The following is a 27,670-nucleotide window of genomic DNA, read 5'->3' as shown; positions in this document are numbered from 1 at the left end:
AATCCTCTAATAATAGGCATCCATTAGTCTCATGAGACCATGAGCTTGCGCCTTGGAAGGTTTCCAGGGCTCAGGCCTGGGCAAGGTTGTATGGAAGACCAACAGTTGCTCATGCTGCAAGTCTCCCCTCTCCACGCCACCGATGTTGTCCAAGGGAAGGGTATTAGGACCCATACAGTTTGGCACCAGTGTTGTCACTGAGCAATGTGTGGTTAAGTGCCTTGCTCAAGGACACTCAGCCAAGGCTCGAACTAGCGACCTTCAAATCACTAGACGAACGCCTTAACCACTTGGCCATGTACAACAATCCTCTAATAGACAGCCAGTATAGCGATTTGAGAACTGGAGTGATATGTTCTACTTTCTTGGTCTTAGTGAGGACTCTAGCAGCAGCATTCTGATTGAGCTGCTGCTGTGTGAGGGATTTTTTACAAAGACTTGTGAAAATGCCATTAAAGTAGTCAAGCCCAAAGGTAAATGCATGGATGAGTTTTTCTAAATCTTGTTGAGACATAAGCCCTTTAACTCTTAACTATATTTTTAAGATGGCAGTAGGCTGACTTTGTAATTGCCTTAATGTGCAGTTAAAATTTAAGTCAGAGTCCATCACAACACCAAGGTTTATGGCTTAGTGTGTGGTCTGTATTGATAGGAATTTGAAGTGACCACTGACCTAGACCGAGAATAAGAGTGAAGAGGTGTTTTTCCGACTGAGGCCTGTGACCAGTGGTGTTCCACGAGGATCAATGCGAGGATCTCTGTTATTTGTGACATACACTCAGTGGCCACTTTATTTGGTATCTCCTGTACCTAATAAAATGAACACTGAGTGTATGTCCACCGTCATCTTCTGCTGTAGCCCATCCACTTCAAGGTTCGACATGTGTGTTCAGAGATGATGTTCTGCACACCACGGTTGTAAAGCATGGTTATTTGAGTTACTATTGCCTTCCTGTCAGCTTGAACCAGTCTGACCATTTTCCTTTCTCATTAACAAGGCGTTTTCACCCACAGAACTACCGCTTTTTTTTATCGCATCATTCTTTGTAAATTCTAGGGACTGTTGTGCGTGAAAATCTCTGGAGGTCAGCAGTTTCTGAGATGATCAAACCATCCCATCTGGCACCAACAATCATTCCACCTCCAGTGAGCTGCCCTGGGAAGTGTTGTACAATAGAGAGGTTGAGGAGTACAAGTACATGGTTCCCTGAAGGTGATGTCACCGTTAGACACAGTGGTGGAGAGGGCATCATCAGTCACGGCATTGAATATAGAAAATGAAATGTTGTATTTTTACAGGATATTGGTGAGGCCACATTTGCAATGTTGTGTTTACTTTGGGTCACTTTGTTAAAGATATGATGCCATTAAGCTGGAAAGAGCGGAAAAGGTTTATAAACAGTGGTGCAGTGCTAGCCGGAGCACACTGGAGCATGTCCTGCACATTTTTAAGAAAAAAGCCAAAATAAACAAGCTAATTAATTAGGTGCCACCCAGGGTGATTTGAGTATCTCAGAAACTGCTGATCTCCTGGGATTTTTACACACAACAGACTCTGGAGTTTACAAAGAATGGTGCCAAAAACAAAAAACATCCAGTGAGTGGCTGTTCTATGAGTGAAAACATCTTGTTAAATCCACTTGCTGGATTTTTTTTTGTTTTTGGCACCATTCTTTGTAAACTCCTGAGTCTGTTGTGCGTAAATCTCCCAGGAGATCAGCAGTTTCTGAGATACTCAAATCACCTAATTAATTAGCTTGTTTATTTCAGCTTTTTTCTTAAAGATGTGCTGGGTGCGCTCCAGCTAGCACTGCACCCCTGTTTATGAGGATGTGGAATGGTTGGAGAGTCAAGAAATTGAGGACATGGTGAGAGGGGAAAAATTTAATAGGAACCTGAGGGGCAAGTATTTTACCCAGAAGGTAGTTAGCATATCAAATAGACTGCCAGAGGTAGTGGTTGAGGCAGGTACATTAACAACATTTCAAAGACACTTGGATAGGTGTCCGGATCGAAACGGTTTGGAGCAGGGGTTCCCAGCCTTTTTTATGCCTTGGACCCCTACCATTAACTGAGGGGTCCGTGTACCCCAGGATGGGAACCCCTGGTTTAGAGGGATAGAGAGAAGCATGGGTAAATTGCACTAGCTTAGATTGACATCTTGGTCGGCATGGACTCGTTGGGCCGACAGGACTGTTTCCATGCTCCATGAATCTAGTGAGTTGTAGCACCACTGAGTTATCCAAGTTGAATATTTTTTTCTCTAAAGTCGCAGTTACATAACTATTGATTCCTTTCCCCCTCTCACAGGTTCTTTGCCGTTGGATTTTAACTGTTAAAAAAAACTATCGAAGACATGTAGCATATCACAATTGGAGGCATGCATTCAATACCACTCAATGTATGTTTGCTCTGCTGAAGTCTGGCAGGATTCAGGTTTGTTCCTATTCATTTTGCATTTATGTGCTCTATTATTGTTGCTGATTATTATTCATGCTCAGTTTTGTTCCCTCTTATGTTACGTAGATCTTGAGTATAACAGTGATTTTGCATGCCTCTTCCTCCACTTGTTTAACATCCACCTACTCTTAAAATAGACTATTTTCTCGAGATTAGAATTTAAAAGTCCTGTTGCCTTTTGTTACAGAGCAAGTTAACAGATCTAGAGATTTTAGCTCTCATCATAGCAACACTGAGTCATGATCTGGACCACAGAGGAGTGAATAATGCTTTCATAAAGAGGTAAATGTAATGAGTCAAACCTAATTCTCGATAGTGACTGGATATTAGTACTGATGTGTTGTACTGTGTCTCAGACTGGTTTGCGAATGAGTTAAGGGCTTCAGTCTCTCCCAAATCTGTAACTTTCTCCAGCCTTTTAATCCTCTGAACTCTGTACATTCCACGAAATTTGGTCTAATTTGCCCCACGCCGTTTTCATTGTTATAACATTAGTGCTTGTGTTACTTAGGCTGCCAAATGTTTGAATTAGATTCAATCATAGAGCAATACAGTACGGATAAAGGCCTTACAGCCGAATGGGTCCATGCTGACCACCGTGTCCACCCAGTTCTCCCAATTTCCTGTGTTTGGCCCATATCCCTCTAAACCACACCCCTCCATATACCTATCAAAGGGCTTCTTAAATGATACTGATATACCTGCCTCACCCACTTCTTCTGGCATCATGTTCCATATACCCTCTGTGTGTATACGTTGCTCCTCAGGTCCCTTTTAATTCGTTCTCTGTCATCCTAAATCTGTGGCCCTAGTTTTTCCCTACCCTGGGGAGAACACTGTTATTGCCCACTTTATTTACTCTTCGTACAATTTAAGACATTTCTATAAGGTCACACACTTATTCTCCCATATTCCAAGGATTGAAGAACCTCTTCTTATAAATCAGGCCCTCTCATCCTGGCAAACTCCTTATAGATCTTTTTTGCACTCTTTCCAGTTTAACCACATTTGCCTTCAACAGGATGACCAAACTTGTATGCGTGCAGCCTCACCTATGACTTATGCAACTACAATATAAAAATGGATTCACTTTAAATAAATTTCTACTCCTCCCTCATCAAGATGTGCCTTGCAGTTACTATTACAAGGTGCTCAAAAAGCTGAATGACCTAAGGGTGCATAAGTCACCCGGACCAGATGAACTGCACCCTAGGGTTCTGAAAGAGGTAGCAGTAGAGATTGTGGTGGCATTAGCAATGATCTTTGAATAATCATTAGACTCTGGCATGGTGCCAGAGGACAGGAAAATTGCAAATGTCACTCCGCTCTTTAAGAAAGGAGGAAGGCAGCAGAAAGGAAATTGTAGACCAGTTAGTCTGACCTCAGTGGTTGGGAAGTTGTTAGAGTCAATTGCTAAGGATGAGGTGATGGAGTGCTTGGTGACACAGGACAACATAGGACAAAGTCAGCATGGTTTCCTTCAGGGAAAATTTTGCCTGACAAACCTGTTGGAATTCTTCGAGGAGATTAAAGGTAGGATAGTTAAAGGGGATGCAGTGGATGTTGTGTATTTGGACTTTCAGAAGGCCTTTGACAAGGTGCCACACATGAGGCTGCTTACCAAGTTAAGAGCTTATGGTATTACAGGAAAGTTACTAACATGGTTAGAACACTGGCTAGTTGGTAGGAGGCAGCAACTGGGAATAAAAGGATCCTTTTCTGGTTGGCTACCAGTGACTAGTGGTGTTCTGCAGGAGTTGGTGTTGGGACCACTTCTTTTTATGCTGTATGTTAATGATTTAGATGATGGAATAGATGGCATTGTTGCCAAGTTTGCAGATGATATGAAGATTGGTGGAGGGGCAGGTGGTGTTGAGGAAACAGGGAAACTGCAGGAGGACTTAGACAGATTTGGAGAATGGGCAAGACCAATGTTCCCTCTAATTTTTAGTAGTCAGTGTGTGCAAAAATCTTATGTTGTGCAAATTTTTTTTCCTGTGACAAATGTATGTGCTCACTGAATGCACACATGGCACAGTTTTTGTAGGTTTACAAAATATTTGACATAACACTGCTCAGAATAACAAAAACATACATAGAAACATAGAAACATAGAAAATAGGTGCAGGAGTAGGCCATTCGGCCCTTCGAGCCTGCACCGCCATTTATTATGATCATGGCTGATCATCCAACTCAGAACCCCGCCCCAGCCTTCCCTCCATACCCCCTGACCCCCGTAGCCACAAGGGCCATATCTAACTCCCTCTTAAATATAGCCAATGAACTGGCCTCAACTGTTTCCTGTGGCAGAGAATTCCACAGATTCACCACTCTCTGTGTGAAGAAGTTTTTCCTAATCTCGGTCCTAAAAGGCTTCCCCTCTATCCTCAAACTGTGGCCCCTCGTTCTGGACTTCCCCAACATCGGGAACAATCTTCCTGCATCTAGCCTGTCCAATCCCTTTAGGATCTTACGTGTTTCAATCAGATCCCCCCTCAATCTTCTAAATTCCAACGAGTACAAGCCCAGTTCATCCAGTCTTTCTTCATATGAAAGTCCTGCCATCCCAGGAATCAATCTGGTGAACCTTCTTTGTACTCTCTCTATGGCAAGGATGTCTTTCCTCAGATTAGGGGACCAAAACTGCACACAATACTCCAGGTGTGGTCTCACCAAGGCCTTGTACAACTGCAGTAGTACCTCCCTGCTCCTGTACTCGAATCCACTCGCTATAAATGCCAGCATACCATTCGCCTTTTTCACCGCCTGCTGTACCTGCATGCCCACTTTCAATGACTGGTGTATAATGACACCCAGGTCTCGTTGCACCTCCCCTTTTCCTAATCGGCCACCATTCAGATAATAATCTGTTTTCCTATTTTTGCCACCAAAGTGGACAACTTCACATTTATCCACATTAAATTGCATCTGCCATGAATTTGCCCACTCACCCAACCTATCCAAGTCACCCTGCATCCTCTTAGCATCCTCCTCACAGCTAACACTGCCACCCAGCTTCGTGTCATCCGCAAACTTGGAGATGCTGCATTTAATTCCCTCATCCAAGTCATTAATATATATTGTAAACAACTGGGGTCCCAGCACTGAGCCTTGCGGTACCCCACTAGTCACCGCCTGCCATTCTGAAAAGGTCCCGTTTATTCCCACTCTTTGCTTCCTGTCTGCTAACCAATTCTCCATCCACACCAATACCTTACCCCCAATACCGTGTGCTTTAAGTTTGCACACTAATCTCCTGTGTGGGACCTTGTCAAAAGCCTTTTGAAAATCCAAATATACCACATCCACTGGTTCTCCCCTATCCACTCTACTAGTTACATCCTCAAAAAATTCTATGAGATTCGTCAGACATGATTTTCCTTTCACAAATCCATGCTGACTTTGTCCGATCATTTCACCGCTTTCCAAATACATATTTAAGTTGCTCAGTTATTTTTTCTCTCTCCTGTCTTTGGCATTTACCCATTCTTTGTAAACCCTATCTAGACTAATAGAACTTCCATCCAATTGATGGCTTTTGATTCTTATTAACATATCTAAATGATATTCACCTAAACGGTTTCTCAGCTTGCTTTTGAGTTGATTCATTAGGCTAACACCTCACTCACAGTCCGCACTAGACGCAAGAAAGGTTCCCCCAATGTCCACCAACTGTGCAAGGTCGCAAAACTGTTCATTTTGAAGTACAAATGCCACCATTTGAGCAAAGTTTGAAATCAGTTTGGATTTAATTTTTTCTTGCACGGAAAATTTGAAATCATTAAACTGTCTAACTATTACAGTATTTTCAGTTAGAAAATCATGATATTTTAGACATAAGGCATTAACTTGTTCATCGCCAAATGTGAAGTCACAATCTGCAATTGCGGAGAAGTCAAAAGCTGACCATTCTTGTACCTCAACTTTGATCTCCTCTGGGTTTGGTTGTTTTCATTCTCGCTCATCTGCACTCAACCATAACATGCGTAGCACTCCTGTAACGGGTAATGACTGGTTCTGTTGCCTAAGCTTTTGTACACTGTTCAAATACGATTTACTTGCCAAATGACGCTTCAAAAAGTCAAGTTTCCAAATATCATCCCACTTCTTTCCACTAGCAAATTCTCCAGCAACTTTCGCATCATGACAGTACAAACAGATTACTCCAGTTTCGGAATCATACATAAATATTTCTCGTAGCTGAACGTTCACGACCTCATGAGCTTTCAGTGTAACAGTTTCTACTATTTTGTTCAGCCATTCAACTTTAAACAAATTTGCAGTTCTTTTGCGCTTCACGCCCTTCACTTCTTTTGAATTCGACATAGTGAATCAATACTTTTTTCAATAAAAACTTAGTAAGTTATCTACAGGATTTAAAACATATCTTTGTAAACTTTATGACCCGAACATTGTCCGCCAAACATGGCTGCTGCTGTGATGCAGCTGTACAAACCGGAACAGGAAAGGCGAGGTGATATAAATTAGTGACGTGCATTGAGGTATTTGAAAAATCGACTAACTAGTTAACAGAAACAGTTAGCTAAAAGATTATTTTCAATAAGTATAATTATTAATTACTACATTATTTTGGGTAACTAATCTTTTGTGCGCACATTAATTTCCTTTGTGCGCTGGTTGAAAAACGTGTGTGCGCACGCACATGCGCGCATCTTACAGGGAACTATGGACAAGACAGTGGAAAATGAAATACATTGTTGGAAAATGCATGGTCATGCACTTTGGTAGGAGAAATAAATGTGCAGACTATTTTCTAAATGGGAAGAAAATTCAAAAATCTGAGATGCAAAGGGACTTGAGAGTCCTTGTGCAGAACACGCTAAAGGTTAACTTGCAGTTTTGAGTCAGTGGTGAGGAAGGCAAATGCAATGTTTGTATTAACTTGGAGAGGTCTAGGATGTACTGCTGAGGCTTTACAAGGCAGTGCTGAGGCCTCACCTTGAGTATTGTGAACAGTTTTGAGCTCCTCACCTAAGAAAAGATGTGCTGGCATTGGAGAGGGTCCAGAGGTGGTTTACCAGGATGTTAGCGGGAATTAAAGGGTTATCCTATGAGGAATGTTTGATGGCTTGGGGTCTGTTCTCATTGGAATTAGGGTCTGTACTCGTTGGAATTAGTAAGGATGAGGGGGGATCTCACTGAAACCTGTCGAATGTTGAAAGGTCTAGACAGAATAGGTGTGGAAAGCATGCTTCCCATGGTGGGTCAGAGCCTCAGGATAGGGGGGCATCCATTTAAAACAGAGATATGGAGAAATTTTTTAGCCAGAGGGTGGTGAATTTGTGGAATTTCTTGCCACATGGGGCTGTGGATGGTCAGGTCGCTGGGTGTATTTAAGGCAGAGATTGATAGGTTCCTGATTGGACACGGCATCAACGGTTACAGGGAGAAGGCCTGGAATGGGGCTGAGGAGGGGAAAAAAACAATCAGCTATGATTGAATGGTGGAGCAGACTTGATGGGCCAAATGGCCTAATTCGGCTCCTATGTCTTGTGGTCTTATCATAGTGCCCTCCTCACATTTAGAGCTGGGACGCAACATCTGCGGCCGACCCTGACCAACAGAGGGACTCAACCTTACAAATCCTATTTTATTTTCCCACCGTCCCATCAATCCCCAGTAATTCTACCACCCACCTTCAAAATGGAAGTAATTTATATTGGCCAATAAGCCCCCCGCAGACCCCCCCCCCCCGCCAAGCTGCACATCTTTGGCGTGTGGGGGGAAATCAGAGCACCCGAGAAAATCCACTCAGTCACAGGGAGAACACGCAAAGTTCACACGGACAGAACTGGAGTCACTGTGCAGTGGAGCAATAGCTCTGGTAGCTGCACTGATGCCCTATATATTGACAGTTCTGCATGTAACGGCTATTTCCTTGTCCAATCAAAATCCAACCTTTATGTTATTCCCTGAGGTTGTTTCAGGGAGAAATACAGTATGGTACTTGAAATAAAGCAGAAAGTGAAAATATTGGACATCAGAACAGAGCTAACGTTTCAAGTTGCAGCTTTCATGTAGATCTGGAAATAGTTAGACATTTAAGAAGGTCATGAAGGGGCTCCAAGAACATTGCCATTCCTAATGGTGCAGAGCCTAGCATGTGAGTGTTAAAGGAAAGCCATCTGCAGCCATGTTCGGCTAGAAATATTGAATAGACTAATACATCTTCCTCCCAAAACGCATACCATCACATAAGCCAGTTTCTAGCAAATTTGATTTATTCCACATGCTACCAAGAAACTGCAGCCTTGGATACAATAAACTTAATGGAGCCAGATAATAGCCGAGATGTAGCACTGAAAATCTGTGCTGAAGAATTAACTGAGCTTCTAGCCAAGTTGCTTCAACAGTTATAGCATTGGTATATTTCCTCCATTGTGGAAAGTTGTATAGGCATGCCCCATTCACAAAAAAAGGCAGGACAAATCCAGTGTGGCTAATTACCACTCAATCGGTTGTCAATAATGCCATCAGGTGGCATGTACTCATCCATTGCCTACTTGTTGATGCCCAAGTTGGGCTTTGTTCAGATCGTTTGAGTTCAGAGATCATTATAGCTTTGAACTGAATAGCTGAATTATAAAGTTGAGGTAAAGTTGAGTGACTGTCCTTGGTAAGAAGGAAGTCTTTGGCCAAATGCAGATTCAAAACACCATATTCCTATTATCACTGGAAAAATCTGCAGCGGTTAGTCATACTTCACACAGTGGAATCTTGGAGGTTGATCATGCGAGCCAAGAACATTACTTCAGAATTTCCTCAGGGCAGTGTCCTAACCGCAACCATCTTCAGCTGTTTTGTTAATAGCTTTCTTTCCATTAAAAAAAGGTCAGAAGATGGGATAGTTGCTGATGGTTTTGTATTGTTCATTTCCATTTGCTACTCCTCGGCATGTGAAGCTGTCCATGCGTACATGCAGGAAGTTGCAGACAACATTCAGGCATGGTCCGATGAGTACCAGGTAAAATTCGCTCTGCAGCAATGGCAAGCGGTAACCACCTCCAATAAAAGAGAATCTAATCACTAAACATCGGCATTCAGTGACCTTACCATTGCATCATCAGTATCCCGATCAACAACATTAATGTATCCAGTGGTGAGTAACTTCCCACCTAACGCCCAAAGACCTTTCCTATTAACTACAAGGTACAAATAAGAAGCATGATAGAATTCTTTCCACTTGCCTGGATCAGTGTGGCACCAACGACTCTCAAGATGTTCAATGCCATCCAAGATGAAACATCCTCCTTGGTTGATACCCATCCACCACTCCAAACATCCATTCCCTCCATTACTGGCCTGTACTGGTTGTGTGTATGCCATATACAAAATGCACTGCATGGTTTAATCAGTCAGTTTGACACCACCTTCCAAAGGCAATGGGGGATGGACAATAATGTTGGCCTTGCTAGTATCATCCAGGTCCTGGGCAAAAATTTAAAAAATACAAAGAGAATAGAGATAGAATAGAAGAGAATGGCTACATTAACCTACAAGGGGAGATGTGATAGAGGTTAACAAGAATGTGAAAGACATGGATAGAATAGACAGAGAGTATCTGTTTCCCAGGGTTGAAATGTCTAATACCAGAGGGCATGCATTGAAGGTGGGGAGGGGTAGGTTCAAAGGGGATGTGAGGTAAGTTTCCTACTGAGAGTTGCGGATGCCTGGAATGCACTGCCAGATATGGTGGTAGAGGCAAATACATTAGATGTTTGGTTAGGCACATGGAAGGTGGAGGGATATGGACATGGTTTAGTAAGGAGGAATTAGTGTATGGGTGGTTTTGATTTGCTTTTTAGCTGGTTATTCCTGTGCTGTACTGCCCTACGTTTGAATGCATTCTTCAACTCACTGTTAAGCACTGGAAAGCTGTGCTGTGCCTGAACAAAAGATGAGCTGCTCGCCTTCAAGTTTAGTAATCAATATTTGTTTCTTAGAGAAGTAAAAACTACTTCAACTGTGAATTATCATTTGCAGAAGGAACCCAGTTTAAAGCATTATCTTGGCAGTTTAGTGAAACAAATAATATGAGAATGCTCTGTTTGATTGATGCTGTGTAGGAGTGAGCACCCTTTGGCACAGCTCTACTGTCATTCCATGATGGAACATCATCATTTTGATCAGTGCGTCATGATACTCAACACTCCAGTAAGTGACTGACCCATTATTTCTGTGTTTCATATTCATGAGTAAAGCTGATACTCCTAATATTACAAGGGCTGGAGCTTTATTTTCAGCAGCTATCCATTACCTCTCTGTAACTATTGTAGCATTACTGGGAGATTTTGTTACATCTATTTCAGTGCAACATATTGCAAACATTACAGAGTCCAGGAGATGAAGAAAGAGTTAAAAATCATTTTGATTCTATCTATCATGACTCAATGCCTGGCAGTCATTAAATTCAGAAGCATGAGCATGCTAATCAAATCTGTTTTGTTTGACAATAAGCTGGCAATCTTCATCCCAAATCATCTAACGATCTTGAGCTGCTAATCGTCCGAGTCAGAATTTGGAACCTGTTTGTGAATGTTTTCTTACTGGCTACAAACAGAAAATAAATGGCTTTTGTTGACAAGGATGCTAAAGGAGCAAACACAGTTGCCAGCATAATTGAGCATTAATTGGGTTAAATTATTGATATTAATGGCATATATGAAGTTCTCTGCATTTACTGTGAAGTTAATCAAAGGTTGTTATGGTTGGGCCTTAATCAGTGACGAGATTTTCAGAACTCTTGAATTCTTCAGAAAACAAAAATAAAATCTGAAAAATCGAGTTAACATTTCAGGTTATTTTTCTTGCATTGTCATCTGAAAGGATAACTCTATTTCTCCCTACCCAGATGCTGCTTGACCTGCTGAATATTTCCAGTTTTTTATGGTTTTATTTCAGCTTTACAGTACCTATAAAATATTGTTTATGATTTGAATAATGTTTTTGCTGCCTCCAGGGAAACCAAATTCTGAGCAGCCTTTCTCTAGATGAATATAAAGCTACACTGAAAATGGTTGAGCAGGCAATTCTAGCCACAGACCTGGCAGTCTACATGAAGTAAGTATTGAGAAAATGATTGACTATGGGGAGTGGTCAGGGTAAGCTGGGTTAGCCATGATCTGATTGAATGGCAGAGTAGCCTCAAAGGAGGAATGGTCCTTTTCTGTCCCTCTATCGAGTGGTGTGAAGTAGTTTGGTTAGAAGGGCAGCAAGGAGTAGTCAGCAGCCTAATCACGCATTTTTAAGCTGATGTTCTGAATTCCAAAACGCAAACATTGACCTTGTATTTTAGATAAGAGATGAAAAGGAGTAGAATGTATTTTATGTTAGGTAATGTTAATAAATTCACACACAGGGCAGTATGGAATTGGGAGCAGAAGAGTTGAATGATTTTGGGTAATCTAGAGATTGTAGACGAATTCCTGGCAAAGAAAACGTGGATCAGTGTATGAAAATATTTTAGAATTCATTCCTTGTTCTTTTCTGATTCAGCAGCGAGGTGCATCCACAAACAAACATGTGTTAAAGGTTGTAAGAAGTTACTTTATTTGAGTTGTATAAAGAATCTTCAACACTTCACTCATCCAGGCTGCTGTCCCACATGCTTCAAATCAGCGCCATTATCCCTTTACCAAAGAACTCTACACCTTTAGAACTAAACAATTACTGCCTGGTGGCTCTGACACCAGTCATCATGAAGTGCTTTGAATGGCTGGTAATGGTACACATCAAAAACTCCATTCCTGCCACATTGGCCGCTCACCGATAGACGTACTGAAAGAACTGCTCTACCATAGATGCCATATTATCTGTCATGCACCTGGCACTGATGTACTAGAAAATAAGGATACTTATGTCAGAATGCTGTTTCTGTGTTTCAATTCAAGTCCCACAGACCTTGATGAACAAACTCCTACTCCTTGATCTAAATACACTAATTTCCAAGTTAGTGTTGAACTTGAATCGAACAGGCCTCGGGTAGTCAGGATGCACGGCCACTCCTCCCTCCCCATCATTCTCAACACAGGTGCCCCCTCCCCCAGAGCTGTGTACTGAGCCCATTGCTGTCTACTCTGCTGACACACGACTGTACGGCCAAACACCCGAGTTATCACCATTATCAGGTTCGCCAATCACACAACAGTGGTTGTCTTCACCTACAATGATGAGGCGGCCTACAGAGAGAAAAAAAAAACAAGACAAAGGAGATGGTTATTCACTTCAGGAGAACTCACACCCCTCTTTACATCGGCGGCATAGCACTGCAAACTGAGAGCATTTGTAGTCTTCTGGGAGTACACATCTCGCAACAACCTCTCATGGTCCCAGAACACATCCTGCACAATCAGGAAAGCTCACCAATACCTCCACTTTTAGAGGAGGCTAAAGAGAGCTGAACTATGCACTACTCACTCCATTCTTCAGAGAGTATCTTATATCACCGCATGGTATGAAACTGCACTGCAGAGGACAGAAACGGGTATCCGAGCTGCTCAATGCATCGCCAGCATCAGCCTAACCACCCTGGAGGACATATATACAGAAAGGTGCAGGAAAAGTGCCAGTAACATCATGAAGAATCCCACCCTCCCTGCTCATTGATTGTTTTTCCCACTCCCATTAGGGAGGAGGCCATGTAACATGCACATCAGGACTGACAGACTCAAAAACATTCACTCTCCCCAGCAGTAAGACTGATCAACATTTCCATTGATAAACCCACCCCTCCACATTTTGAACCACCACTATTTTATCACTTCCTGTCGGTCACCTTATGTACAAACAATATAGATATACAGTACCATAAATCAATATAAGTTACCTTATGTGGACAGATATAAGGACAGGAAAGGAATGGAGGGTAATGGACTGAGTGCAGGTCAGTGGGACTAGGTGAGAGTAAGAGTTCGGTACAGTCTGGAAGGGCTGAGATGGCCTGTTTCCGTGCTGTAATTGTTATATTGTTATATGGTATTTACAGTGCCCTGAAAAGGTATACAGTCCCTGCAATTATTTTCACATTTTACTGTCTTATTTTCTAAATCTAATATATATTGAAGGGGGATTTTTTCAGCTAATCTACAAAACATTGTGCATCGTAAAAACATAGAAAACCTACAGCACAATACAGGCCCTTCGGCTCACAATGCTGTGCAGAACATGTCCTTAACTTAGAAATTACCTAGGGTTACCCATAGCCCTCTATTTTTCTGAGCTCCATGTACCTGTTCAGGAGTCTCTTAAAAGACCCTATCGTATCCACCTCCACCACCGTCGCCGGCAGCCACTATATAAAAACTTACCACTGACATCTCCTCTGTACCTACTTCCAAACACCTTAAGACTGTGCCCTCTCTGCTAGCCATTTCAGCCCTGGGAAAAAGCCTCTGACCATCCACATGATCAATGCCTCTCATCATCTTATACAGCTCTATCTGGTCACCTCTCATCCTCCGTCGCTCCAAGGAAAAAAGGCCGAGTTCATTCAACCTATTCTCATAAAGCATGCTTCCCAATCCAGGCAACATCCTTGTAAATCTCTTCTGCACCCTTTCTATGGTTTCCACATACTTCCTATAGTGAGGTGACCAGAACTTAGCACAGTACTCCAAGTAGGGTCTGACAAGAGTCCTATATAGCTGCAACATTACCTCTTGACTCCCAAATTCAATCCCACGATTGATGAAGGCCAAGGCACTGTATGCTTTCTTAACCAGAGTCAACCTGTGCAGCAGCTTTGAGTGTCCTATGGACCCCAAGATCCCTCTGATCCTCCACACTGCCAAGGGTCTTACCATTAATACTATATTCTGTCATCATATTTGACCTACCAAAATGAACCACCTCACACTTACCTGGGTTGAACTCCATCTGCCACTTCTCAGCTCAGTTTTGCATCCTATCAATGTCCCGCTGTAACCTCTGACAGCCCTCCACACTATCCACAACACCCCCAACCTTTGTGTCATCAGCAAATTTACTAACCCATCCCTCCACTTCCTCAGCCAGGTCATTTATAAAAATCATGAAGAGTGGGAGGTCCCAGAACAGATCCCTGAGGTACACCACTGGTGACCGACCTGCATACAGAATATGACCCGTCTACAACCACTCTTTGCCTTCTGTGGGCAAGCCAGTTCTGGATCCACAAAGCAATGTCCCCTTGGATCCCATGCCTCCTTACCTTCTCAATAAGCCTTGCATGGGGTACCTTGTCAAATGCTTTGCTGAAACCCATATACAGAATATAAATCAGGGGTCCCCAACCAGGCGATGGGGGCGGGGGGTGGGGTTAATCACAACCGGAATATAGGTGATAAGTCAACTATAAGTCACTTATCAGTGGCTAATACATTCAATTCTGTTTCTAAAAGGGTTTATCTAACGAATTTAATATTAAACACACAGCACATATTTTCCTTGCATGAATACAGCAATAAGTCAATTATAAGGGGGTTCCTTATGTCCAGTCTATTCCACAATTTAGTTTTCGTTGCATTCATTGCAGAAAACTCCACTTCGCAGAGAAATGATGTTGGAAGTGGAAGCAACGTTTTCAGTGCTTTCGTGGCTATCTCAGGATATTCAGCCTTGACTTTGATCCAGAATGCCGGCTGAGATGTTATGTCAAACATACTTTTCAGCCCACCGTCATTTGCAAGCTTGAAGAGTTGATCTTCTTCTCGCGCTGACAAGGTTGATTCACCGGGGACATTCACAAATGGCTCACGGACCCATTCCTTTGCATGTCTTGGGTCATTTACGATTGGGAAGTAATGCTGGAATTCTGTCGACAGCGAAGATAGATCACACACCAGCTGTGAGAAGGACGGTGCAGCCTCAGTCTCTCCCAAAATCCCAGCTAATGTTGGGAACATGTCAAATATGCCCCTGTCCACTCGACGTCCCTACAGTTCCAGTTTGGCTGTGAAAGCAGACACTTTATCTGCCAACTTGAATACAGTTATCATGCTCCCCTGAAGTGACAAATTGAGTTCATTAAGCAGGTTGACGATGTCACACAAATAAGCGAGATTTGCTATCCACTCCTCGTCACTGAAGTGTGCTGCCAGTGGTGACTTTTTTCTTGAAAGAAATCTCTGTAGCTGCTCTCTTATCTCAAAAATCCTGGCCAGGGCTCTCCCCCTTGATAGCCACCTGACTTCAGTGTGTAAAAGAAGGCATTTGTGCTCTGCATCCATTTCCTCGCAAAGCTGCTCAAACAGACATGAGTTCAAGGCTTTTGCTTTGATGTGATTGATAACTTCAACAATGTCACTCAATAAGCTGTTAAGATCGGGTGACGTTTTTCGGCTAGCCAGCATTTCCCTGTGTATGACACAGTGTGTAGACTGGCATTCAGGAGCAACCTCTTTGACTCGGGTAGTGAAGCCAGACTCGTAAAGCCGTTCGAACAGCTGTGCTTCGATGTCCTCCGCTATGTCACCGATTCTCCTTGAAACTGTGGTAGCTGAAAGAGAAACCTGTGCCATCTTGTTAGCTGCAGCTTCTCCCAACAGTTCACAGCACATGTCCTTGGCAGCAGACAGAATCAATTCTTCACCAACAGTGAAAGTCTTCTTAGCCTTAGCAATATGGCTAGCCACTAAGTACGACGCTCTCAGAGCAGCAGCATTTGTGGAGGTGGTGGCTCTCAGCACTGGCTTCTGTTCCACTTACTCACGTTTTTTCTGCTCAAAAAACTCAACGGGTTTGTCTTTAAGTGCAGGATGCTTGTCTCAAGGTTCTGAAGCAGTTTGAGGGCTTTATTGCCTCATTAGACAGCTTGTCTCCACATATCACACACAGGGGCTTGGAGCGTGCGAGTTACCAGTCACAATAAAGCCATATTTTATGTACAACTTGTCATATTTTCTGTTGAAGGAAGCTTTCTTTTTTTTTGCAGTCTCGGCCTCAGCTGCCTCTGCGTTATCATCGTCGTTAGGCCTTTTATGTCCCCTAGCATCTCTTCCAAAGAAACTCTCAAGTGACGTTTGTTTTTTACTCATCAAGTAGATGCAGGTTAATGACCAACTGATGACCTCGCGTGAGAAATGACCTCGTGTGCGTTCAAGTTCAACAGTGGGCGTGACAGGGAATGAGGAAAGGTGCAGCTGACTCATACCGTATCATTATCAGTTCCTCGTGGCCCGGTAGCACATGCTTTGCGGCCCGGAACCAGTCCACAGCCTGGTGGTTGGGGACCATTGCACTACATCTACTGCTCTACCTTCCTCAATGTGTTTAGTCATATCCTCAAAAAATTCAATAAGGCTCATAAGGCATGACCTGCCTTTCACAAAGCCATGCTGACTATACCTAATCATATTATGCCTCTCCAAATGTTCATAAATCCTGCCTCTCAGGATCTTTTCCATCAACTTACTAACCACTGAAGTAAGACTCACTGGTCTATAATTTCCTGGGCTATCTCTAGTCTCTTTCTTGAATAAAGGAACAACATCTGCAACCCTCCAATCTTCCAGAATCTTTCCCGTCCCCATTGATGATGCAAAGATCATCGCCAAAGGCTCAACAGTCTCCTCCCTTGCTTCCCACAGAAGCTTGCGGTACATCTCATTCAGTCCCGGCGACTTATCCAACTTGATGCTTTCCAAAAGCTCCAGCACATCCTCTTTCTTAATATCTACATGCTCAAGCTTTTCAGTCTGCTGTAAGTCATCCCTACAATCTCCAAGATCCTTTTCCGTAGTGAATACTGAAGCAAAGTACTCACTAAGTACCTCTGCTATCTCCTCCGGTTCCATAAACACTTTTCCATTGTCGCACTTGATTGTTCCTATTCTCTCACATCTTATTCTCTTGCCCTTCACATACTTGTAGAATACCTTGGAGTTTTCCTTAATCCTGTCCGCTAAGGCCTTCTCATGCCTCTTCTGGCTCTCCTAATTTCTTTCTTAAACTCCTTCCTGCTAGCCATATAATCTTCTAGATCTCTATCATTACCTAGTTTTTTGAACCTTTCGTAAGCTCTTCTTCTTGACTAGGTTTACAACAGCCTTTGTACACCACGGTTCCTGTACCCTACCATCCTTTGCCTGTCTCATTGGAATGTATCTATGCAGAACTCCACGCAAATATCCCTTGAATATTTGCCACATTTCTTCTGTACATTTCCCTAAGAACATCTGTTCCCAATTTATGCTTCCAAGTTCTTGCCTGATAGCCTCATATTTCCCCTTACTGGAATTAAACACTTTCCTAACTTGTCTGTTCCTATCCCTCTCCAATGCTATGGTAAAGGAGGTAGAATTGAGATCACAATCTCCAAAATGCTCTCCCACTGACAGATCTGACACCTGACCAGGTTCATTTCCCAATACCAGATCAAGTACAGCCTCTCCTCTTGTAGGCTTATCTACATATTGTGTCAGGAAACCTTCCTGAACACACCTAACAAACTCCACCCCTCGCTGTTGGGAGATGCCAATCAATATTTGGGAAATTAAAGTCTCCCACCACAACAACCCTGTTATTATTACATCTTTCCATAATCTGTCCCCCTATCTGCTCCTTGATGTCCCTGTTACTATTGAGTGGTCTATAAAAAACACCCAGTGGAGTAATTGACCCTTCCCTGTTCCTAACTTCCACCCACAGAGACTCTGCAGACAATCCCTCCATGACTTCCTCCTTTTCTGCAGCCGTGACACTATCTCTGATCAACAGTTCCACACCCCCACCTCTTTTGCCTCCCTCCCCGTCCTTTCTGAAACGTCTAAAGTTTGGCACTCAAAGTAATGATTCCTGCCCCTGAGCCATCCAAGTCATATGTCAAATCAAAAGAAACATTCCAAAACCTGTCAACAATTCACTTAAAAAACAAAAACCAAAATTGTGAGGCTGTCAAAGTATTCATCCCCTTTGTAATTACTATACTAACTTTCCTCTGGTGCAATATACAGTATTATCTTCCCAGATCACCCAATTTGTTGATGTAGAAAATTGGATGATCACCTAAATAAATACCTCCTCTCTCTGTAAGGTCTAGCAGTATGGTAGATTTTCAACAGACCAAATCAAAATGAAGACAAAAGAGCATTCCAAACAAGACAGGGAAATGATACTAGAGAAGCACAAATCTGGGGAAGGGTACAAGACCACCTTAAAAGCACTGAACAGAGACAACAGATGTGTACGGAGGTAAATATTCACCAATATATATATAATCTCAAGTATGTGTATCCATGCACATCTCCAGGCAATAGACTAATAATCACATTGTTCTCGATACATTGTTGTGCACCAGGTCCCTTGTACTTTCTAAAATTTTTCACATCCCAGACCAACATAAGTTTGTTTTACAAACTTCCATTTTGTGTTACGCATTTTAGCATATACTAAGGAGGAATCAAATTTAACCCTTTCTTTACCTGATTACCTGACTGGCAGACCACAGTACGTGTGCTTGCAACACTGTGTGTCCGACAGAGTGATCAGCAGCACTGGGGCTCCACAGGGGACTGTCTTGTCTCCCTTTCTTTTCACCATTTACACCTCGGACTTCAACTACTGCACAGAGTCTTGACATCTTCAGAAGTTTTCGGATGACTCTGCCATAGTTGGATGCATCAGCAAGGGAGATGAGACTGAGTACAGGGCTATGGTAGGAAACTTTGTCACATGCTGTGAGCAGAATTATCTGCAGCTTAATGTGAAAAAGACTAAGGAGCTGATGGTAGACCTGAGGAGAGCTAAGGTACCGGTGACCCCTGTTTCCATCCAGGCAGTCTGTGTGGACATGGTGGAGGATTACAAATACCTGGGGATATGACTTGACAATAAACTGGACTGGTCAAAGAACACTGAGGCTGTCTACAAGAAGGGTCTGAGCCGTCTCTATTTCCTGAGGAAATTGAGGTCCTTTAACATCTGCCGGACGATGCTGAGGATGTTCTACGAGTCTGTGGTGGCCAGTGCTATCATGTTTGCTGTTGTGTGCTGGGGCGGCAGGCTGAGGGTAGCAGACACCAACAGAATCAACAAACTCATTCGTAAGGCCAGTGATGTTGTGGGGATGGAACTGGACTCTCTCACGGTGGTGTCTGAAAAGAGGATGCTGTCTAAGTTGCATGCCATCTTGGTCAATGTCTCCCATCCACTACATAATGTACTGGGTGGGCACAGGAGTACATTCAGCCAGAGACTCATTCCACCAAGATGCAGCACTGAGCGTCATAGGAAGTCATTCCTGCCTGTGGCCATCAAACTTTACAACTCCTCCCTTGGAGGGTCAGACACCCTGAGCCAATAGGCTGGTCCTGGACTTATTTCATAATTTCCTGGCATAATTTACATATTACTATTTAACTATTTATGGTTCTATTACTATTTATTATTTATGGAGCAACTTTAACGAAAACCAATTTCCCCTGGCATTAATAAAGTATGACAGTGACTATGACAATCAGACACAGGAATTGTTGCAAAATTTTAATCATCACTGGAAAACATGAGAAGCACATATGGATGTGATGTGCAGACAGGAGAAGGTTTCCCTGATGAATTGAAAGGAGGAGTTTTGTTCTCAATTGAGTATTAAAGATAATACAAAGACTGCATTTCGACACACTCAACCCATGCAGAGATGCCTAAGATATAGAATTTTTCATAGAAGCCAACTAAATGATTTCATGCATATCTGTAGACTTGAGGAAATTCCGTCTCATCTGTAACTTGACATTGATAGTGTTCAGAGTTGAAGGTTATGGATAGAGGTCTAGACATGATCATGGTCAACATTTGAAATGAAGATGATTTTTCTGAGCTTTTTTTTTGGTCTTTTCAGTCTAGTTGTACTTGGAAAGAGATCCTCCCTTTATAGACCCTGTTTGTGTAATATTCCACGAATGTGCTGCCTGCCCTACAGATGCCAAGATTATTGAATTAACAATGATGCATGGAAAGAGACAATTTGTATAGAATCTAATGCAGATAAAATTATTTTTAGGAGAAGAGAAGAATTTTTTGATTTGGTGAAAACTAATCAATTTAACTGGGAAGATAAAAGTCATAAAGAGCTGTTAATGTAAGTAATAATCCTATGTATCATCAATGCATCAAAATGTTGTGTCAAAATAATATTATTTAATTGTGCCAAAATGTTGCCAGATTTGATAAAGAAAATGGAGTAAAGGGAGGACAATGCCATTTTTAAACAATCAGATTGTTTAAGATCAGTTGAAATTTGCTTCCGTACATAACATAGACTGTGGGCCAGATGAAGTAGGTTAAGGATGTCAAACTGATATTTCCAATGAAAGAAACATTGGGACAGGTAATGAATTAGAAAAAAAATACTAGTAAGATCAGGTAAAAAATAGGACAAAACCAAGAAATAACAAAATAAACATTGAGACTGAGCATTAATGCGACTATATCTGAAGCAGTTTAACACAAAGTGTCATGTAATATGCTTCTCAAGTAAGAATACCCTGTAAATGATAAAATATTGAAAAAGGGAAAGTAATAGTGTTAGGAGCTCTGTAGAAAAGTACAAGTAATTAAAGTATTGGTAAGTAAATTATGTGTACGTACATCATCTTGAGGAGAAATAGAGAGTCATAACGTTATGTACTTCTGCCAGGCTGGTGCACCAACACTCCAGAGAATACAATCCAAATTTGTCCAAGCTCTTCTTTTTGCTAATAACCCCCCAATTCAGGCAACGTCTTGGTGAACCTCTTTTAAAATCCTCCTCAAAGACTCCACTTCTTTCCTGATCAGAACTTCACACATTCTTCAATAACATATTTTAAAGTATTGCCTGTTGTACTAGCATGAGGAATGTATTTACTTATTTGTTTGTTTGTTTAGCTCAACAGTTCAGAGTAGTCCCTTCCAGCCCTTTGAGCCATGCCAGCAACCCTCAACAAACCCAATTAAACCTAACCTGCTCATGGGACAATTTACAATGACCAGTCAACCTACCTGGCATATCTTTAGACTGAAACTGACGGACCAGAGAAAACCCACACGTTCCATGGTAGGGGTGGCAGGGTGGGGTGCGTACAGACTCCTTATCCATCGTTGTTTAAATGACTGCAAAATCACTGTTGAAATTTTAATTAACATATACTTTATTTCAAGAGGAATAGAATATAAAATCAAGGAGATAATTCTGAGCATTTATAAGAATCTAATCAGGCTGTACTTGGAGTATTGTCAACAGTTTTGGGCCCCATATCTCAGAAAGGATGTGTTGTTTTTGGAGAGAGTCCAGAGAAGGTTCATGAGGATGATTCTGGGAATGAAGGGGTTAACATATGAGGAGCATTTGGCAGCTTTAGGCATGTACTCACTGGAATTTAGAAGAATGGGGGGAGGGGAAATCTCATTGAAATCTACCGAATGTTGAAGACTAGAAAGGGTGAATGTGGAGAGGATGTTTTTTGGGGGGCGGGGGGTGGGGGTAGTATCCAGAACTAGAGGGCACAGCCTCAAAATTGAGGAGCGACCTTTTAGAACAGAGTTAAGGAGAATTTTTTATAGCTAAGGAGTAGTGAATCTGGAATGCTCTGCCACAGACTTCAGTAAAGGCCAAGTCCATGGGTGTATCTAAAATGGAAGTTGATAGTCTCCTGGTCGGTCAGGGCATCAAAGATTATGGCGAGAAGGCAGGTGTATGAGGTTGAGTGGGATCTGGGATCAGCCATGATGGACTAGCAGAGCAGACTTGATGGACTGAAAGGCCTAATTCTGCTCCTGTGTCTTATGGTCTTATATAGTGTATTTAATGAAATTTTATACTTAATTTCACTACCGTTAACAGGGCGATGTTGATGACAGCGTGTGATGTGTCCGCAATAACCAAACCTTGGCCCGTTCAACAAAAGGTAATTCTGATAGTATTCGTGTACTTTCCTATAAAAATGTCTGAGAGAGTGGAACACCAATATTGTTTTGGGAAACTTGGTTTATAGATATAAAAGTTCAGATCATGCAATCAGATTAACAGGAAGGTCAGTGATCTCCCTGTCATTTGTTTATAAGCAATAGAGCAATTTCAAGGGCAAATGAAATTAATATTTGATATATACCAGGCAGGGGACCAATGGTGATCAGCAAGGTAGAGGTCTCAGGACCAGGCTATCCAATTCAACTTAGAGAGGGCTGATGCCTGTGATGTTCCCTAACGCAGGTGCTTGACTGCAGAATTTTCTTTTATAATAGTTTTATGTCTTTTTACTGTTCTGATAGGTGATAATAAAAGTGATTCTGATTTGGAAAATCCTGCAGTTACTGACTGAGTTACATGAACTCAATAGCCCTCAAAAAGTCTAAGTACATTTAACAATGTGAAAAGCATTAATTACTGCCAATCAGCTGCACTGACAAATAGAAATAACAAATATTGAGTCTCTATCATTATGGAATTGATAAAACACAGGAAAGTACAACACAGTACAGGCCCTTTGGCCCACAGGATTGTTCTAATCTTTTAACCTCCTCTAAGATCAATCTGATCCTTCCCTTCTACATAGTCCTACATTTTTCTATCATCCAACTGCCTATTATCTAAGAGTTTCGTTATTGTCCCTAACATAACTCAAGGTAAAGGAGCCATTAGGAGGTAGTGACCATAATATGATAAGTTTTAATCTACAATTTGAGAGGGAGAAGGTAAAATCAGAAGTGTCAGGGAGTATGGAGCCATGAGGGAGGAGCTGGCCAAAGTTGACTGGAAAGATACCCCAGCAGGGATGACAGTGGAACAACAATGACAGTTATTTCTGGGAGTAATACAGAAGGTGCAGGATCAGTTCATTCCAAAGAGGAAGAAATATTCTAAGAGGAGTAAGGGCCAACCGTGGCTGACAAGGGAAGTCAAGGACAGTATAAAAAAGCAGAGATAAGCAGGAAGCCAGAGGATTGCGAAACTTCGAAGAGCAACAGAGGATAACTAAAAAGGCAATACGGGGAGAAAAGATGAGCTACAAAGGCAAGCTAGCCAAGAATATAAAGGAGGATAGTAAAAGCTTCTTTAAGTATTTGAAGAGGAAAAAATTAGTTAAGACCAAAGTTGGGCCCTTGAAGACAGAAACGGATGAATTTATTATGGGAAACAAGGAAATGGCAGATGAGTTGAACAGGTACTTTGGATCTGTCTTCACTGGGGAAGACACAAACAATCTCCCAGATGTAATAGTGGCCAGAGGACCTAGGGTAACAGAGGAACTGAAGGAGATTCACATTAGGCAGAAAATGGTGTTGGATAGACTGATGGGACTGAAGGCTGATAAATCCCCAGGGCCTGATGATCTGCACCCCAGGGTACTTAAGGAAGTGGCTCTAGAAATCGCGGACGCATTGGTAATCATCTTCCAATGTTCTATAGATTCAGGATCAGTTCCTGAGGACTAGAGGGTAGCTAATGTTATCCCACTTTTTAAGAAAGGAGGGAGAAAGAAAACAGGGAATTATAGACCAGTTAGCCTGACATCCGTGGTGGGGAAGATGCTGGAGTCAATTATAAAGGATGAAATAGCGGCACATTTGGATAGCAGTAACAGGATCGGTCCAAGTCAACGTGGATTTACGAAGGGGAAATCATGCTTGACTAATCTTCTGGAATTTTTTTGAGGATGTACCTATGAAAATGGACAAGGGAGAGCCAGTGGATGTAGTGTACCTGGACTTTCAGAAAGCCTTTGATAAGGTCCCACATAGGAGATTAGTGGGCAAAATTAGAGCACAGGGTATTGGGGGTACAGTACTGACATGGATAGAAAATTGGTTGGCAGACAGGAAGCAAAGAGTAGGGGTTAACGAGTCCCTTTCAGAATGGCAGGTGGTGACTAGTGGGGTACCGCAAGGCTCGGTGCTGGGACCTTAGCTATTTACAATATATATTAATGATTTAGATGAAGGGATTAAAAGTAACATTAGCAAATTTGCAGATGACACAAAGCTAGGTGGCAGTGTGAAATGTGCGGAGGATGTTGAGATAATGCAGGATGACTTGGACAGGTTGGGTGAGTGGGCAGATGCATGGCAGATGCAGTTTAATGTAGATAAATGTGAGGTTATCCACTTTGGTGGCAAGAACAGGAAGGCAGATTACTATTTGAATGGTGTCAAGTTAGGAAAAGGGGAAGGACAACGAGATCTAGGTGTCCTTGTTCATCAGTCACTAAAAGTAAGCATGCAGGAACGGCAGGCAGTGAAGAAAGTTAATGGCATGTTGGCCTTCATAATAAAGGGAGTTGAGTATAGGAGCAAAGAGGTCCTTCTGCAGTTGTATAGGGCCCTGGTGAGACCACACCTGGAATATTGTGTACAGTTTTGGTCTCCAAATTTGAGGAAGGACATCCTAGCTATTGAGGGAGTGCAGCATAGGTTCACGGGGTTAATTCCCGAGGTGAGGTACTGTCATATGTTGAAAGATTGGAGTGACTGGGCTTGTATACACTGGAATTTAGAAGGATGAGAGGGGATCTGATTGAAACATATAAGATTATTGAGGGATTGGACATGCTAGAGGCAGGAAACATGTCCCCGATGTTGGGGGAGTCCAGAACCAGAGGCCACAATTTGAGAATAAGGGGTAGGCCGTTTAGAACGGAGTTGAGGAAAAACTTTTTCACCCAGAGGGTTGTGGATCTGTGGAATGCTCTGCCTCAGAAGGCAGTGGAGGCCAATTCTCTGAATGCTTTCGAAAAAGAGTTAGGTAGAGCTCTTAATGATAGCAGAGTCAAGGGATATGGGGAGAAGGCAGGAACGGGGTACTGATTGTGGATAATCAGCCATGATCACAGTGAATGGCAGTGCTGGCTGGAAGGGCCGAATGGCCTACTCCTGCACCTATTGTCTATTGTCTATACCTGCCTCTACCACCACCCTTGACATGACATTCCACACAGCTAGCACATCTGTGCAAAAAAGTTTACTCTGACATTGCCCCTGTATTTTCCTCCAATCACTTTAAAATTATGCCCCTTGTATTAGCTAATTCCATTCTGGGAAAAACTCATGCTGATTATCCCTAATCAGACTATGCATCTCTAACTGATCGTAAATCCTGTCTCCAAGAGTCTTCTGTAATAGTTTCCCTACCACTGAAGTAAGACTCATTGAGCAATAATTCTCAGGACTTTCCCTACTCCCTTTTGAAACATCTAAACCCCCTGGACATCCAGCAGCTATTCCTGCCTTTGTGACAGCCAAGTCTCCGTATTGGCCATAATATTGTAGTTCTATAAATGGACCGGTGCTCTAAGTTCATCACCATTGTTCCTGATCCATCTTACATTAAAATAGACACACATCCGCTCATCTCACTGACTGCAATTTTACCCTTTCGACAGCCTGTCCTTCCTCACAATCTCTCTACATACTGCACCCACCTGTATACCAACTACCCCATCCTCAACCTATCACTGGTTCCTATCCACTAGATTAAACCCTCCCCATTACTATTGAATTATTGCAGTACTATTGAAATTCCAAAAAATCTGAAAACTTTAGAGAGTGAATTCACTTAACCCTAGGTGTGTGGCAGAGTATTAGCTGCAGATTCATTGAATGGAGCTAAGTACAGGTGGTGGTTGGTGCACTTGCACTAGTGACTGAAACTTCAAAGGTTTATTTCATATACAGGTCGACTTTCAGTAATCCAACTACCAGTAATCCGGTTCCTTCAATAATTCACACTGATTTCAAATTTTCCGCGCAACTATGATTTTAAATTTCCTGGGTCACCGTACCAATCTGTTTTGGTTGGCGCTAGATCTGTTCACATGTTGGCGTGCTCTTGTAAGCACAGACAGGCGATTCCTGCTTGTTTTCCTGCATTTATTAATATCATTTGCATGAGGTGCGGCTGCCCAGCACCCGCCCGTATCACCCGCCAGTGACTGGGGAGCTGGCGTGTGCTGGGTCTGTCCGCCTTCTCGCCCGCCTGCTGGCAGTCGCGCACTGCCCTCCAGCGTCGCCCAGCCAGCACTCCGTTCTCTTCTGCCTATGACCTCAGATCAGACATGGCGACCCACTGAATTTAGGCATATTACTAAACGGAGGAAAAGAAACTAGTGAGGATTCGCTCAGTAACTGTGAGTGCAATGTAGTCTCTGAGGTAACTGCAAGTCGGTGTCTTTGCTATCACTTAGCTCACACTTGAGCACTGGTAGTGGATGTGCTTTATTTTTTACTGGTGGGGAGGGGGAATTGTTGCTCGCTGCCACTTACGCGCGGGAGGGAGGGAGGGGAGCAGGGGGGGATCTTCGGGGTTCTAACATTTAACTGTCGTTCATTATTTGGGGCACTCCTCTGTTTTTGCAGATAGTTGCAAAGAAAACGCATTTCAGGATGTACATTATATACATTTCTCTGACATTAAATGAACCTTTGACTCCTTTGATATTTTAAAGGTATGATGAGGCAGTTAGCTATTGCTTAATGTGATCCTTCTGTAATTCGGCATTTTATACTTTATAGTCGCCAAACAATTGATACTAGAACGTACAATCATCATAGCGATATTTGATTCTGCGCTTCTCGCTCCCTGGATTACAAATTGATAGTAAATATTAAAAATTTAAATTATAAATCATAAATAGAAAATAGAAAAATGGAAAGTAAGGTAGTGCAAAAAAAACCAAGATGCAGGTCCAGATATTTGGAGGGTATGGCCCAGATCCGGGTCAAGATCTGAGGAGTGCCGGATTTTCACTAATCCGGCACTCCTCAGGTCCCAGTGGTGTCGGATTATAGAAGGTCAACCTGTATTTAGTATCAGAGAAGAAAGGTTTGAATCATGGTGGGCCCAGAACTTATTGGGGTGTAGCAGAGTATGAAGGTGAGGCCTTGTTGAAGATGGACCACTCTGAAAGAGGGGGTCAGAGGGCAAAGTGAAAACATGGCAGGAGGTGGAACTAGAGTCTGGCACAGGATCAGGAGAGGGTAATGGGTGGAGAGCGTGGGGGAAGGGAGCAGAGGAGAGAGGTTGAGAGGTTTGGGGTGGTATATGGATTGAGGTGATACAGGAGATCTGGTGGATTGTGGTAATCAGCAACAGGGAAAAAGTGGCAGAATGGAGTACTGGAAGTGCTGACCTAGAGGCAGCCAGGACAGTGGCTGCAGTTCAGAAGAATTGTCTCAAGTCTAAATATTGCGTTCTTATTCCCTTCAGAGATTTAGTCTGACTCACTGAGTTCCTCCAGCACTT

The 27,670-nt window shown here is 42.5% G+C and overlaps 1 protein-coding gene across 3 annotated transcripts in view; it reads left to right on the top strand.

Moving 5' to 3' along the window:
• The window catches only part of pde5ab (phosphodiesterase 5A, cGMP-specific, b), a 119,271-nt gene that overhangs the window by 87,368 nt on the left and 4,233 nt on the right, over positions 1–27,670 (top strand). For all 3 annotated transcript variants that reach the window (XM_072253155.1, XM_072253156.1, XM_072253154.1), the window contains exons 13-18: positions 2,311–2,436; positions 2,648–2,742; positions 10,548–10,635; positions 11,441–11,541; positions 20,456–20,533; positions 22,277–22,340. In XM_072253155.1, the coding sequence (XP_072109256.1) occupies positions 2,311–2,436; positions 2,648–2,742; positions 10,548–10,635; positions 11,441–11,541; positions 20,456–20,533; positions 22,277–22,340 (552 nt within the window). The remainder of the gene's footprint in view (positions 1–2,310; positions 2,437–2,647; positions 2,743–10,547; positions 10,636–11,440; positions 11,542–20,455; positions 20,534–22,276; positions 22,341–27,670) is intronic.

This window comes from Mobula birostris, chromosome 3 (genome assembly GCF_030028105.1).
Source record: "Mobula birostris isolate sMobBir1 chromosome 3, sMobBir1.hap1, whole genome shotgun sequence".
NCBI classification, from domain to species: Eukaryota; Metazoa; Chordata; class Chondrichthyes; order Myliobatiformes; family Myliobatidae; genus Mobula; species Mobula birostris.
The sequence above is the reverse complement of the archived record's forward strand: the minus strand, read 5'-3'. Positions and strand labels throughout refer to the sequence as shown.